Below are 16,395 nucleotides of genomic sequence, written 5' to 3'. Positions count from 1 at the left end.
GATTTCTAAAGGCAAAATTAGGGGTAGAGGTACATTTAAATAGAATTATGACACATGTAACTATGAGAGGAAGCTGTGATCAAGTGACTCACCTGTCTGGTTAGTCAATCTTTGGTTCATGTGCTCAGTGTTGATGTACAGCTTTGAGGACCAAAGAGAGCCTCCAGGCAGCATCAAAATACGAGTTAAATAAGTGGGTTTAAAAATCATGGGACCTGACATCAAGTCCAGGCACAGACCTGTCAGTCCCGATAAATAGTCCCTTGCCATTCTAACACCTTCCTTTGTAGCAGATTTTAGAATTCTGCAAAATGGATGGGGACATCCAGCAGTTTTTTTTTTTAAAATCCACTCCAAGGTGTGCTGGATGCATGTGGATATCCCAATGTACAAACGAGCAGAATTCTTATTATCTCTCCTCACCCAACTATAAATTCAAGCTCTGCTTAATATCATAAAGATTAGAAGAAACAAATGGTTGCAAAAAGTTCTAATTGTTTTCCAATTGTGCTTTTATTGAGCTACCTGTGTGTCCATGGCTCCATGTTTTGATAGCTCGATCAGCTGTTTTGTACTTTTAAAATGTGCACGTGCACTGAAGCAGTCAACAACAGGGGATAGGAAGGAAGTTACGTGTTGCAAGAATATACGGTCATGCAACATGCACATTTTTTGGAGAATTGGGTTTTAAACGCAGCTTTTAAATGTGTGCCTATCAGCTGTTAACCCTATTCTGTGCACATTTTCACAAAACATCATTTAGCCACCCTACTCCCTTTTATCCCAGTTAACTATAGATTTTAGTGTATGTGCGGAGGAGCCCTTGGACTTCTGCTTCTTTATCTGTTGAACTCTAGCACTGAAGAATCTTTTCACAAAGCACCACACCAGTTCTATCTAAAATGTTTATTGAAAAAAGCAGGAAAAAGGGGGAAAGGACATTTCCAAAAAGATCCACAGAACAGAAAATACCAAATAGCAGTAATCCAAAAATGCCAAGGTACATAAAATCAAGAGAACCAAAATCCACAGCAGTACTTCAAACATAAATCCAGAAACAAGAAAGCAATACTTTTCCAAGGTAAACTCTTCAAGGAAACAAAGTTATGGACCAGAACAGGAAATATGAGAATACTTGAATCATGAACTTGAGAGCAGAGACAGGAGAGCCATCCCATATGGCAACGTTGTCTCCTCTGAGAGGCATGAAGCCAACACCACTTAATTTAAGCCTGTCCAAGTAGCCATGAGATCATACCGAACGTACCTGGATTTATCACGGATTCTCTCAGAGCATCTAATTACTCTATTTTTCACTTCCTCCATTCTCAGGCCTAATCTGGCTTCTCGGGAAAATACCCCATCAGCTGAAGGCCTTTTCTCAAGAGACTTTCACTTTCCCCGGTTGCCTGGGAACGAACACAGGAATAAAAAACATCGGCCTCATCTGCCTGCACTTCGTTCCTAACACTCATCCTCTAAAATGTCAGAAAAATCCACAGCCATTTGCTGAGCTACAATATTATCCTTAATTCTGCTTAAAACTGGCCGTCGTTTCAAATCAGGAACACCTTCAAACAGACGTCTGTTGTTCTCTATCTTGGTAGAACCTCTTGGCATCCCTGTTTGTACAGGAAGCCTGCACTGAAATGTTGGGTTTTGTCCCAAAGTCTTTTAAACCAGAGTTGTTTTTATTGGCTGATTCAACTGGCAGATGCTGAGGAATAGGATACTGACAGCAGCTCCTATCTTCACCAATCTCCTTGAAGCCAAAAGTTATGTTTGATTATTTAATTCAGGGTGTAATGAAGTGTGATTTTTAATTTACAGATGCCATGTTTAACTGTGTTTTTTAAAAAAGGGTTAATATTTCAGTTACTCTGCACCATGAGTTGGTTGCCATGGAGAAGGGGGTGGAGCCAACTGGGTTAGCTGAAGAGAGAGCAGAATTTGGAGGGAAACTCAGTCAGTCAGTGAGTCAGTGGTCAGCGAACCACAGGGAAGCTTGGGCTTTGTTGAAGCTCAGGGAAGGCTGATACTAAGTTATGGGATCAGGGATAAAATAAGTTTGGTGACTTATTTTAAGGTAGTCTGTAATTGGAGGAATTGCAGTTAAGACTGATTCTTAGTTGGAGAATCAGGGTGGCTCAAAGGTTGGATTTGAGTCAGTTTAAAATAAGTTTGGTGACTTATTTTAAGGTAACCTTTTTCCAGATAAGAAACAGATAGTCTGTGACTGAAATTCACAGGGCAACTGCAGGTTTAGGCAGTAGAGAAAGAAGTGACATTTTAGGAAGTTTGGAACACCTCAATATAGTTTTGCAACTGTTCAGTAATGTGCCTCAAACAAGAAGAAAAGTTATTGTAAACATCAAGCTTGTGCCTAAATAAATGTTATTGTTCCTTCAAACATCTTAGTCTCTGACATACATACATACATCAAGAATGGATAAGAAGAAAGAAGAAAAATAAAAGTCTCCTCTCTAAGTAGCTAGTGGCTAAATCTTCCAATAGTGGTGGCAAGAGTTGATAATCTCCTTGACATCTGGTGGCCGCATTATAAACATCTTTACCTCTGGTGGCAGTGTTTAAATAAAACATATTTATATTGGTGGCAGCGGATATATATAAAATATAATAATAACCTCTTTAACATTTGGTGGCAGAGATAGGATTCAAAAAGATTCCCCCCTGCCTGAGTTCTCCAAAATTGGGGGCAGCGGTGGGATTTTTAAAAAGATTTCTCCTCCTGCCTGACATCTCAACAAATTGGTGGCAGCGGTGGGATAAAAAGATTCCCCCTGCCTGAGTTCTTTACACAAGGTCTCCTCATTCCAATGTGATTTCATTTTAACTGTGTTGGACTGGGAATGTAAAGAGAGGAATTTAGAATGCCCAGCCAGAAAGTTCCTCTGGTGCTTCTGACCAAACAACAGGATTCCCTAGGATGCAGTCATGGCAGTCAAATGGAATATGTAGTGCTATAATGATGTGGCATGGAAGGGTCCCATGACTCAAAGAAAATCCCACCATCATCCCCAAGAAAATGCTGGAAAAATATATATAGGATTGTGTGGGACAAGGGAAACCAAATGAGAGCCAGCTTGTTTTGGTGGTTTGTGCATTGGACTATGACTTTGGAGACCTGGATTATAATTCCCCACTTGGTCATGAAACTCACTGGGTGACTTTGAGGAAGTCACACTCTCAGCCTCAGAAGAAAGCAATCGCAAACCTCTTCTGAACAAATCTTACCACCACATCCTTCCCCCCCCCACCCCCGTGATAGGGTCACTTTAGGGGTGTCATAAGTCAGGAATGATATGAAGACACACAACAACAACAACAACAACAACAACAACAACAACAACAACAACGGGAAAACAACCAATTCATTCTTCAACTTCAGGAAAAAATCTAGAGTGTTAAGGTTTGGGTATAATTTAGGGAAGGAAGACAGTAGACACTCACACAATACACATAATAATGTAATCACTGTTCTAACCGCCTTTTGATTCTCCGATATGAAGGGCTCCTCAAAATACCTTTGGCACCTATTCATTTTCTCCTTAATTATTTATTTTAGTGAAACAAATGTATGTATATATGTATTTACTTATTTTATAATCCCCCTTTTTCCAGGCTTACAGTTAAAAATAAAATAAAATGAAAATATTACAGTATTTTACAAAAGTTAAAAAAGAATGTAAAAAAGCTTTTTATGTTTGTTCAATTTTTTTTAAAAAAATAGTTAATCATAGAAAACTAAAAAAGTTTCTTAATTGGAGATAACAATGTCTGGACTTCTTTAAGATTTTGCAAGAAAGCAGGGTGATTGTATCGTAGGAGTCCTATCTTGTGAAGTTGCTGCCTCGGGAAGCAGATGTAGAGCATCATGAAAAGCCAGAATGGATTTGTTGTTGTTGGTTACAGTTTTTGAATCAAGGATGGGCAGAGTCAGTGCATTTGTGGTATGTTCTGCCTCCGGTGCCAAAATAACTTGGCTGGCTTTGGATCCTACACACCTTGATTTAGGCAGGGTTTCTGGCCCCAGCTCAGGCAGCCCAGCAGTGAATACTTCAATATTTGCGGGGCAGTGACAAGCAGACAAGATAGATTCTGTAGGTTTGTTCTCAAGATGAATTGTACGTAAGTCGAAATAGGTATATTTCAAAAGTGTAACTCATATATATGCAGTATGGTTTGGCAGGGGTTGGGCTATATGTTCACAGTGCTCTCTATAATCTGCAATGTCATTGGAGGGAGGGTCATTGGTGTTTCCTAAGTTCTGGGAGTTATAGCTGTTTTGAAGGCAGAAGCCTGTCTGTGTAAGTGAACACCCAGCCACATACACACATATGTTTATTTCACATTTATTTTGTACTAGCTTGGGTACCTGATGATGCCCGGGTTATTTGAAAAGGTCATTGTTTATTTTTGGATGTTAGGAAATATCAGTTTAGGCATATGATATGCTAATTCTTAGAAAAATGCTCAGTCTTTCCTGTTGTTTTTCATGAATGCTGCCATTAGAAAATGCATAAAGATGTAGGTGAACTACAATTTCCAAAAATCTTGGGTCAATCCTCCCCAAACTCCGTCAGTATTTACAGTTGGCCATCTTGGGGCTGTGTGCCAAGTTTGGTCCAGATCTGTCACTTGCTGGGTTCAGTGTTCTCTGAATATGGGTGAACTATAACTCTCTGATGCCAAAGTCAATCATCCCAAAGTCCACCACTATGCAAAGTTGGCAGTGTTGGGTCTATGTGCCAAGTATGGTCCAGATCCGTTATTGGTGGGCTTCAGAGTGTTCTTGGATTGCAGGTGAACTATGCACCCCAGTCCCTACAACTCCTGGTGGGGTTCAGAGGGCTCACAGAATACAGGTAAACTATAACTCCTAGTGTTAAAGGTCAATCACCCCCAACGTCCACCAGTATTCCCAGTTGGTCATGTTGAATTTGGTCCAGATTTGTCATCAGATGGGTTCAGTATTCTCTGAATACGGGTGAACTATAACTCCTGGATGTCAAACCCTGGCAGTATGCAAAGTTGTTGGTTCTGTGTGCCAAGTTAGTTCCAGGTCCATCATTGGTGGGCTTCAGAGTGTTCTTGGATTGCAGGTGAACTATGCACCCCCTATGCACTACAACTCCTATAAATCATGGTGACTTCTCCCCAAACCTCTCCCTCTAGTATGTTCAGTTGCTGAGTGTCATAGAAAAGAATAGGAAAGGGTTAAGAGAGAGGCAGTGGGTGGGGTCATGCAAATTCTGAGCGAGAAAGGAACACTGGGACATGGGGCTCATTGTAACTTGTAATGTCAATGGGAGGAGGGCTTTGGTGGCTTCCCAGCACTGTGGGTTAAAGCTGTCTGTGGAGGCCAGAGGCTATCTGTATCACGGCCACATACACATTTTCACTTTTATTATGTGTACAGAACAGGCATGGGTAAACTAAGGCCTAGGGGCTGGATGCGCCCCCCTGGGTACCTACCTCAGGCTCTCCTCATTTCCATGTTCTCTTGGCATTAGGATGCAGTTTGATTCTGGGGAGCGGGGTGAGCACCCGCTGTTAGGCCCAGCTTCTGCCAACCTTGCAGTTTGAAAACATGGAAATGTGAGTAGGTCAATAGGTACTGCTCCGGCTGGAAAGTAACGGCATTCCATGCAGTCATGCCAGTGGCCACACGACCTTGGAGGTGTCTACGGACAACACCGGCTCTTAGAAATAGAGATGAGCGCCAACCTCCAGATTCAGACACGACTAGACTTAATATCAGAGGAAAACCTTTCCCTTTCCCTTCCTTAGAGGAATCTTTCCCTCATTTCGTATTGTCTCACCCCTGCTCTTATTTGCAACATTTATATCCCGCCCTTCTCACCCTGCAGAGGACTCAGGGTGGCTTACAAGTTATATGTACAAGTTATATGCTCCTGACACGAATATATATATATATATTAGCATAGCAGAATATAAGCATAATATATTACTATATTGTACTATATCAGTATAGTGTAATATTATTAGTAATATTACATGTAACATATACAATTATAATAGTGTATTATTATCATATATTATATTATTTTATTATCAATATTATATGTATACACATACACATATACACAATATATTATATTATTAGTATAGCATAATATTAGTATTGTATATATTCTTAACTAAGTACAGTAGAGTCTCACTTATCCAAGACTTGCTTGTCCAAGCTTCTGGATTATCCAAGCCATTTTGTAGTCAATGTTTTCAATATATCGTGATATTTTGGTGTTAAATTTGTAAATATAGTAATTACAACATAACATTACTGCGTACTGAACTACTTTTTCTGTCAAATTTGTTGTATAGCATGATGTTTTGGTGCTTAATTTGTAAAATCATAACCTAATTTGATGTTCAATAGGCTTTTCCTTAATCCCTCCTTATTATCCAAGATATTCGCTTATCCAAGTTTTTGCCGGCCCGTTTGGCTTGGATAAGTGAGACTCTACTGTATATACAATATATTATATTATTAGTGCAGTAGAGTCTCACTTATCCAAGCTAAACGGGCAGTAGAACGTTGGATAAGCGAATATGTTGGATAATAAGGAGAGATTAAGGAGAAGCCTATTAAACATCAAATTAGGTTAGGATTTTACAAATTAAGCCCCAAAACATCATGTTATACAACAAATTTGACAGAAAAAGTAGTTCAATATGCAGTAATGCTACATAATAATTACTGTATTTAGGAATTTAGCACCAAAATATCACGATGCATTGAAAACATTGACTACAAAAATGCGTTGGATAATCCAGAACGTTGGATAAGCGAATGTTGGATAAGTGAGACTCTACTGTATAGCATAATATTAGTATTACAGTAGAGTCTCACTTATCCAACATAAACAGGCTGGCAGAACGTTGGATAAATGAATATGTTGGATAATAAGGAGGGATTAAGGAAAAGCCTATTAAACATCAAATTAGGTTATGATTTTACAAATTAAGCACAAAAACATCATGTTATACAACAAATTTGATAGAAAAAGTAGTTCAATACGCAGTAATGCTATGTAGCAATTACTGTATTTACGAATTTAGCACCAAAATATCACGATGTTTTAAAAACATTGACTACAAAAATGCATTGGATAATCCAGAAAGTTGGATAAGTGAGACTCTACTGTAGTTTGCAAATCTGATGCTTGTAACTCCTGGACTGCCTGGAGTTTTAATACCCACAGAGAGGAGATCTTGGGAGGAAAAATCCAAACCTTGCACAAATAAAATGTTCTGGGCCTGTTCCCTTGTTTCCTTTCCGTCCATTTCCTCGCTTTGGAGCCAGATGCAGGATCAACGCACGCCATTCTTTCCATGAGCGAGAGGAGGGGGAAAAAACCAGATCCGCACAGGAAAAATGAACCTTTGGGAGGGGAGCAGGCCTTTGCGTTGCCCAGCAGCCAGTTTTGTACAGTTTACAGACTTTGTAAGCCAATAGCAGGCTCCGGTGGTGGGACAGGCTCAAAGTGTGTGCTTGTGTGCCTTCCTTTTCCCCGCCCTCGCCCATGAAGTCATGGGTGAAATATGACAAAGCGAGAGGGAGAGGCAGAGGAGGAGGAGGGCCAAAGGCAAGTGGAACTTTGGGCGCAACAGTTTGGAGCAACTTGGGCCCACGCTAGAAGGGTCAAGGCTTTACTGGGCATTTTCCAAAGCTGGCGTCCGCCGCAGCAGTGACAGAAGTCTCGGGAGCGATGGGAGAAGACGGGGTGCAAGTGGAGAAGAGCGGGGCGCGGGTCTCGCCCGCCCCCGAGGCGCCCCTCGATGCCAGGAGCAGCAGCCCCGTGCCTTCGGGCAGCCGCAGCCCCAGCCTGAAGCAGCTGCTCCCCTCGACGGGCTCCGGGGAGGCCGGCGCGCGCGACCCGTCGCAACAAGTCAACGCCATCACGGTGCTGACCTTGCTGGACAAGCTGGTCAACATGCTGGACGCGGTGCAGGAGAAGCAGAGCAAGATGGAGCAGCGGCAGATCGATCTGGAAGGTTCGGTCAAAGGCATCCAGAGCGACCTGAGCAAGCTGTGCAAGCACCACACCTCCACCTCCAACACGGTGGCCAAGTTGCTGGAGAAGTCGCGCAAGGTCAGCGCCCACACGCGCGAGGTGCGCGAGCGCATGGACCGCCAGTGCGCCCAGGTCAAGCGCCTCGAGCACAACCACGCGCAGCTCCTCCGCAGAAACCACTTCAAGGTGCTCATCTTCCAGGTCAGTCGCGCGCTAGTTCGGCGTGTAGACGCAGTCGCTGAGAGAGGGAGGGAGGGCGGGAGAAGTGGGGAGGGTGGGACTGGGGTTTCAAAGGCCCCTTCCACACAGCTGAATAAAACCCCACATTATCTGCTTTGAACTGGGATATATGACAGTGTGGAACTTAGATAACTCAGGCCCCTTCCACACAGCTGAATAAAACCCCTCATTATCTGCTTTGAACTGGGATATAGGGCAGTGTGGACTTAGATAACTCAGGCCCCTTCCACACAGCTGAATAAAACCCCACATTATCTGCTTTGAACTGGGATATAGGACAGTGTGGACTTAGATAACTCAGGCCCCTTCCACACAGCTGAATAAAACCCCACATTATCTGCTTTGAACTGGGATATATGACAGTGTGTAGATAACTCAGGCCCCATCCACACAGCTGAATAAAACCCCACATTATCTGCTTTAAACTGGGATATATGACAGTGTGGACTCAGATAACTCAGGGCCCTTCCACACAGCCCTATATCCCAGAATATCAAGGCAGAAAGTCTCACAATATCTGCTTTGAACTGGGTTATCTGAGTTCACACTATATTCTGGGATATAGGGCTGTTTGAAAGGGCCCCCAGTTCACATCAGGTTTTGTGGGATTTCCTGCCTTGATATGCTGGCATTATCTGCTTTGAATTGGAATGTATTTATTTTATTTATTTTTTTTAAAAGGTAAAGGTTTCCCCTGACTTTAAGTCCAGTCATATCTGACTCTGGGGGTTGGTGCTCACCTCCATTTCTAAGCCAAAGAGCCGGCGTTGTCGTAGACACCTCCAATGTCATGTGGCCCGCATGACTGCATGGAGCGCCGTTACCTTCCCGCCGGAGCGGTACCTATTGATCTACTCACATTTGCATGTTTTCGAACTGCTAGGTTGGCAAGAGCTGGAGCTAACAGCGAGCGCTCAAGCCGCTCCCGGGATTTGAACCTGGCACCTTTCGGTCTGCAAGTTCAGCAGCTCAGCGCTTTAACGCACTTCGCCACCGGGGCTCCTTATTTATTTATTTACTACATTTATATCCCGTTCTTCTCACCCCGAAGGGGACTCAGAGCGGCTTACAAATCAAATGAACATACAATATATTATTAGCATAGCACAATATAAGCATCAAATTACTATATTGTACTATATCATTATATGGTAATATTATTAGTAATATTGCATTTAATATTTCATATATAATTAATATTATTATATTGTATTATTAGTAGTATAATATTGTATTCCATTATAATATTATTATCAATATTATATGTATTATATGTATATGTATCAATATACAATAGAGTCTCACTTATCCAACGTTCTGGATTATCCAATGCATTTTTGTAGTCAATGTTTTTAAAACATCGTGATATTTTGGTGCTAAATTCGTAAATACAGCAATTGCTACATAGCATTACTGCGTATTGAACTACTTTTTCTGTCAAATTTGTTGTATAACATGATGTTTTTGTGCTTAATTTGTAAACTCATAACCTAATTTGATGTTTAATAGGCTTTTCCTTAATCCCTCCTTATTATCCAACATTCATTTATCCAACGTTCTGCCAGCCTGTTTATGTTGGATAAGTGAGACTCTACTGTAATACTAATATTATGCTATACAGTAGAGTCTCACTTATCCAACACTCGCTTATCCAACGTTCTGGATTATCCAACGCATTTTTGTAGTCAATGTTTTCAATACATCGTGATATTTTGGTGCTAAATCCGTAAACACAGTAATTACTACATAGCATTACTGCATATTGAACTACTTTTTCTGTCAAATTTGTTGTATAACATGATGTTTTGGCGCTTAATTTTTCAAATCCTAACCTAATTTGATGTTTAATAGGCTTTTCCTTAATTCCTCCTTATTATCCAACATATTCGCTTATCCAAGCTTCTATCGGCCCGTTTATGTTGGATAAGTGAGACTCTACTGTATTATATATGGCAGTGTGGACTGGATAACCCAGGGCCCTTCCACACAGCTGAATAAAATCCCACATTATTTGCTTTGGACTGGAATATATGGCAGCGTGGGCTCAGATATCCCAGTTCAAAGCAGATATTGTGTTATTTTCTGCCTTGATATTCTGGGTTATATGGCTGTGTGGAAGGGCCCAAAGAGAGCAGAAAAAGGATGGAGTTATTTTTAGTTAGGTCCCTTCCAGACAGACCCTATATCCCAGGATCTGATCCCAGGTTTTCTGCTTTAAACTGGATTATATGAGTCTGCACTGCCAGATAGTCTGGGAGCCCTTCCACACAGCTGAATAAAATCCCATATTGTCTGCTTTGAACTGGAATATATGACAGTGTGGACTCAGATAACCCAGTTCAAAGCAGATACTGTGGGATTCCCTGCCTTGATATTCTGGGTTACATGGATGTGTGAAAGGGCCCAAACAGGGCAGAAAAAGGATGGTATTATTTGTGCTGATGAAGGCTTTCATGGCTGGAATCACAGGGTTGTTGTGCATATTCCAGGCTGTATGACCATGTTCCAGAAGGATTCTCTCCTGATGTTTCGCTCACATCTGAGGATGCCTACCATAGATTTGGGTGAGACGTCAAGACAGAATGCCATACAGCCTGGAAAATGCACAACATCCTGATGGAGTTAGGGCCCTTCCAAACAGGCCCTATATCCCAGGGTCAGTTCAAAGCAGATATTGTGGGTTCTTCTGCCTTGATATTCTGGGTTATGTAGTTCTTTGGATGGCCTCTAGGATAAACAGAAAACCCAGGATCAGATCTTTGAATATAGGGTCTGTCTGCCCATAGGCCTTAATTTGAGGACCCCTTCTTTAGGGACTCCGTAGCTTGGGACTCCTTGAAAGGAACTACAACAATGAGAAGGCTGTGATGCCTACCATTCTCCTCAAATACACACGCACTTCAGAAAAAACCAATTCTCCTCTGTTTCTTTTCCTGTCTCCAAAAATTGTTACACTATGTAACAAAATTTGGAAAAAAATCTGTTCCTTGTTTGAAAGTGTTATTTCCCATTTAATTATGGAGTAGGAGTTGTTTTACTCCAGACACTTTGTTTTTGTGGCTGCCACAAGCTATGTTGAATTGCTTGAGACTTAATGAGATATTCATCGAAAAACTAGAGCAAAATGTGCTCCAGGATGTCTTGCAAAAACAAAGTTTTTGCAGTGTGTTGTTGAAGGCTTTCATGGACGTAATCACTGGGTTGCTGTGAGTTTTCCAGGCTGTATGGCCATGTTTCAGAAGCATTCTCTCATGGTGTTTCTCCCACACCCTGGACCTTCCACAGATATATAAACCTCCCTTGCCTTGTTTCCAATATACCTCACAACCTCTGAGGGTGCCTGCCATAGATGTGGGTAAAACATCAGGAGAGAAGGCTGAGGAACATGGCCATACTGCCTGGAAAACTCACAGCAACTCAAAGTTTTTGCAGTTTAATAACTTTTTTCCAAGTTTTTAAATAATAGAACCAATTAAGAAATGACATTTATAACCCAGGAACAAAAATCATGTTACGTAGTGCTATCTTTACTCTATATATGTTATTGAGGGCTATCGAATACCTCACAACCTCTAAGGATGCCTACCATAGATGTGCGTGAAACGTCAGGAGAGAATGCTTCTGGAACATGGCCAGGAAACTCACGTACTCTATATACTTTACTCATGTATAAGTTTAGGAAGGTCATATCAACATCCATAAATTTGACTCACAAACTTGCCCTTGACTGATGCTTCTTAAAGTTGTATTGTTCAAACTGGAGCGGAATAAACATAAGCACTCCAGAAATCCTGGATACATTTTGAGAACCAGGGTCTAATATTTAAAAGGAAATTCCAACGATGACCCCTTTTTAAGAAATTTTCTTCCTGGGATAATGCAATATCAGGAATTTCATCCCTTGACTGATGCATGAGGTTCACTTATATGTGGTAATATATTATAAATCCTAATCCTCTCAAAAATCTGGCCAAGAAAATCTGCCATAAATCAGACATTTGAAGACACATTGCAACACCAGATGTGAGCTGTGGTTACACATCACATGCTCAGAGGCACAGTCTTGAACTTTGCCACATAGGTTCCAATGTCAAGCCAAGACATGAAGAAAGGAATCTCAGTTCTGATAAGCCCAATTCTGAGCACTGCCTAGTTCATGCCGTTTTCATCCAACTGAAATAGTTATGAATCATCAAAACTCTCCACCTCCAACATTCCTCTAAATAAACAGAGGGCACATTGATGTCCTCTGCAGCGGGGGAAGATCCGTTAGCTGTTGGCATTGTGCTCCAGCCCTGCCCAGAGACTTGGAACATGTTTTCTATTGAATCTTACCTAGATTCCTTGCAATAAATTATTGCTTCTCTTATTAGTATACTACAGTCAGACAACATGTAGTTAAGACATCATCAGCTCTTTGCCGTCTAGTTTTATACATTGTTCAGTGATGCTCACTCCCAAATAAGTCTGCTTAGAACTGCAGTTGTAAATACTGAATGATCAACTAGTAAACTAATTTAGTAAACTTTTTAAAAAAATATATCTTTCATGTTAACAATTGCAGTGTTACATTTTGTTTGTTTTTAGTCATCATTTTGTATGGTTTCCTGTTTGGAAAAACAGTTTGTATTGAAATAATTTAAAAAGTATAGCAGATACACTTTGGAAAGTGTTTTCATTTATTTGTGTCCTCTTTGGAGAGGTAGAACAATATTGTTCATCAGAGGGGCCTTCCACACAGCCCTATAACCCAGAATATCAAGGCAGAAAATCCCACAATATGTGCTTTGAACTGAGTTATTTGAGGGCCCTTCCATACAGCCCTATATCCCAGAATGTCAAGGCAGAAAATCCCACATTATCTGCTTTGAACTAGAATATGTGGCAGTGTGGACTCAGATAACCCAGTTCAAAGAAGATATTGTGGTATTTTCTGACATGATATTCTGGGATATAGGGCTGTGTGGAAGGACTCTTAGTCCACCCCGTAAATACAGTGTCCACACTGCCATATATCCCAGTTCATAGCAGAAAGTGTGGGATTTTATTCAGCTCTGAGGAAGGGGCCAGACTCCGAAGCAGTTGTAGATTGCTTTCTCATTTGGAAGTGTATCTTTTAAAAAAAAATCAGTGGGGTTTTCTTCCCAATTTGTTAGGATTCCTGTGTTTGTTTAATAGGCCTGGTTTAACTTCAACCTTTCCTGTTTGTCAGTTGATGTCATTTTCTTTTTTGGTCTAAAACACATTTACACTTTGCTCCTGGCTGTTCTAAGAAGCACTCCTTGTACTTTAAGATACTTTGTCATTCTGAGCAAATTATTTTAGCCTCCCTCCTTTTCCTCTTTAACTGTTGTTGTAAAATGCTTTAACAATATGGATCTTTCTGAGTTTTACTCTTTACTCTGTAACTGGCCATGTCTGCTGATGAAACCGCAATCTTTGTTGTGTACTTTCCCAGGATGTAGAGTGTGGTATCCTGGACATCTGTCTGTAGTTTAATTTTGGTAAATATATTTTGTTGTGGTTTAGCCAATACTGAAAGACTGGATGAGTGGTTCAGTCAAGTTAATGCCCCGTTCCCCTCCCAAGAATTTTTTTCCTCCTGGAGTCAAAACAACTGCCTCTTTAGTAGCATTTCATCTGTCGCATAATCCTAGGGTGCATTACACCTAGCCAGCCTGTTCAATGGTCAGGAATTATGGGAGTTGGAGGCCCAAACAGCTCGAGGGTTGCAATTTGGGGATGTCTGTTCTACATTGTAGAATCAATGCAGTTTGACACTACTTTAACTATCATGGCTCAATTCTATGGAATCACGGGATGAGTAGTGACAAGGGATTCCCCAGTAAGTATTAGAGCAAACAAGGGTGGGAGACATAGGCCTCTTCCACACAGCTGAATAAAATCCCACATTATCTGCTCTGAACTAGAATATATGGCAGTGTGCAAAGCAGGTACAGTATCGTGGGATTTTCTGCCTTTATATTCTGGGTTATATGGCTGTCTGGAAGGGCCCATAGTCCCTGCTAGTAAAAAAAAAAGTCCCAGGACTTTGACCCGAAGAGCCCAGATTCTGCTACAACACTCACTAGGAAGTTTCTTTATAGGGTAATAATACCATTGCAGACCAATGAATTCTTTGTTACAGTTACAGATTCAGAGAAAGCCAAATAAAATGATATTTGTTTTTATCCATTGAATAAAACCACCACAAAAACCCCAAGTACTTGTGGCTTCCTCAAAAAATTGCAGATAGTAAGACTGAATTCCATGTAAGAGCCCTTCCAGACAGCCCTATAACCCATGATCTGATCCCAGAGTTTTCTGCTTTAAACTATATTATATGAGTCTGTGGAGTTCCCAGTGGCGCAGTGGGTTAAACCACTGAGCTGCTGAACTTGCTGACCGAATGGTCGGTGGTTCGGATCCTGGGAGTGGGATGAGCTCCCATTGTTAGCCCCAGCTTCTGCCAACCTAGCAGTTAAAAGCATGAAAATGTGAGTAGATCAATAGGTACCGCTCCGGCGGGAAGGTAACAGCATCCCATGCAGTCATGCCGGCCACATGACCTTGGAGGTGTCTACAGACAACACTGGCTTTTCAGCTTAGAAGTGGAGATGAGCACCAACCCTCAGAGTCGGACTCGACTAGACTTAATGTCAGGGGAAAACCTTTACCTACCTATATGAGTCTGCAGTACCAGATAATCTGGGATAAACAGAAAACCTAGGATCAGTTCCTGGGATATAGGGCCTGTCTGGAAGGGCCCTCAGTATCCTAAAAGCACAAGATCTCATCTGAATGTTGAAGCTAAGCAGGTTGGTACTTGGATAGGAGGCCACAGATGAATTTCAGGTGTTGTAGACTAAACTCCAAAGGAAGGAACTGGCAAAAACACCACTGTTGCTGAATCTACAGTGCCCTATATCCCAGGATCTGATCCCTGATTACCTTCTTATCCCAGATTATCTGGAAATGCAGATTCACATAATCCAGTTAATAATCTGGGATGAGATCCTGGGATATAAGGCAGTGTAGATCCAGCCTGAGTATTCCTTGCCATTCCTAAGCAAACCCTATGAAATTGATAGGTTGGCCATAGGTCAGCAGGTAGCCAGAAGGCACATACAGGCCTCTTCCACACAGCTGTATAAAATCCACATTGAACTGGATTATATGGCAGTGTAGATTTAGATAACCCAGTTCAAAGAAGATATTGTGGATTATCTGCCAATATTCTGGGTTACATGGCTGTGTGAAAGGCCCATACTCTCAAGCATAAGATTGCACTGTAAGTTTTGGTTTTCATCTGCCCAATGTTCCAACATCTCATTTCCCAATCTACATCAATAGATTCAACAAATGGAGTTTCATGGAGACAAATGGTTGGGCTCAACCTATCCTTCTTCCTCCCCACCATCTCAAAAAGTACATTAGCCTTTTCATCTCACTTCTCTCATTCTGGTGTATGGGCCAAACAGCAACTCTGAATGGAAAGTTGAGTCCTGCCTGTGTGTGATCTGAGGACACCCACATTGTGTTCTAATCACATTTCTATGGGCAGAGTGCCACAGAAAACAGTATGGCATTCATGTGTATATAATTGTTATCCTCAGCGGTAAAAGCATCTTGCTGAGACAATTGTTTATGGAGGCCTTACTCAGATAGAAAACATTACGTAGGTTTTTATACAGGATCAGAATTACTTGCTAGACAGACACGCTTCAGGTATTCATGTATTTATGTCCAAAATTCCTTGACTAAAAGTATTCTTAAGACTTTAGATAAGGGGTATGGGACACCACGTCTTCATTTGCCGCACGTACTGCTGTGGTGATCTGTAATTTTGTAACACCTACCCTTCCGAATGATTGCTGGTTACTTCTGGATAAATATAGCATTTGGAGAAAGATGATGCCAACGTAGGATGTGTATGTATCAAAGTAGGTTAGATACCAAGGCCCCTTCCATTCAGCTGTATAAAATCCACATTGAACTAGATTATATGATTGAACCATGGCAGTTAGAGGAGAATCATAGCACTGCAACTATGTAGGATACTCCATCTCTCTGTCCATAGCTCACACGAACACAT

At 41.3% G+C, this 16,395-nt stretch overlaps 1 protein-coding gene across 1 annotated transcript in view; it reads left to right on the top strand.

The window, feature by feature from the left end:
• Positions 1 to 7,524: 7,524 nt before the first annotated feature.
• cavin2 (caveolae associated protein 2) overlaps positions 7,525 to 16,395 on the top strand; it is a 41,780-nt gene continuing 32,909 nt past the window's right edge. The window contains exon 1 of the mRNA XM_003217425.4: positions 7,525 to 8,261. Coding sequence (XP_003217473.2) covers positions 7,755 to 8,261 — 507 coding nt within the window. The 5' untranslated portion in view covers positions 7,525 to 7,754. The remainder of the gene's footprint in view (positions 8,262 to 16,395) is intronic.

Source organism: Anolis carolinensis, chromosome 1 (assembly GCF_035594765.1).
Source record: "Anolis carolinensis isolate JA03-04 chromosome 1, rAnoCar3.1.pri, whole genome shotgun sequence".
Lineage (NCBI taxonomy): Eukaryota > Metazoa > Chordata > Lepidosauria > Squamata > Dactyloidae > Anolis > Anolis carolinensis.
The sequence above is the reverse complement of the archived record's forward strand: the minus strand, read 5'-3'. Positions and strand labels throughout refer to the sequence as shown.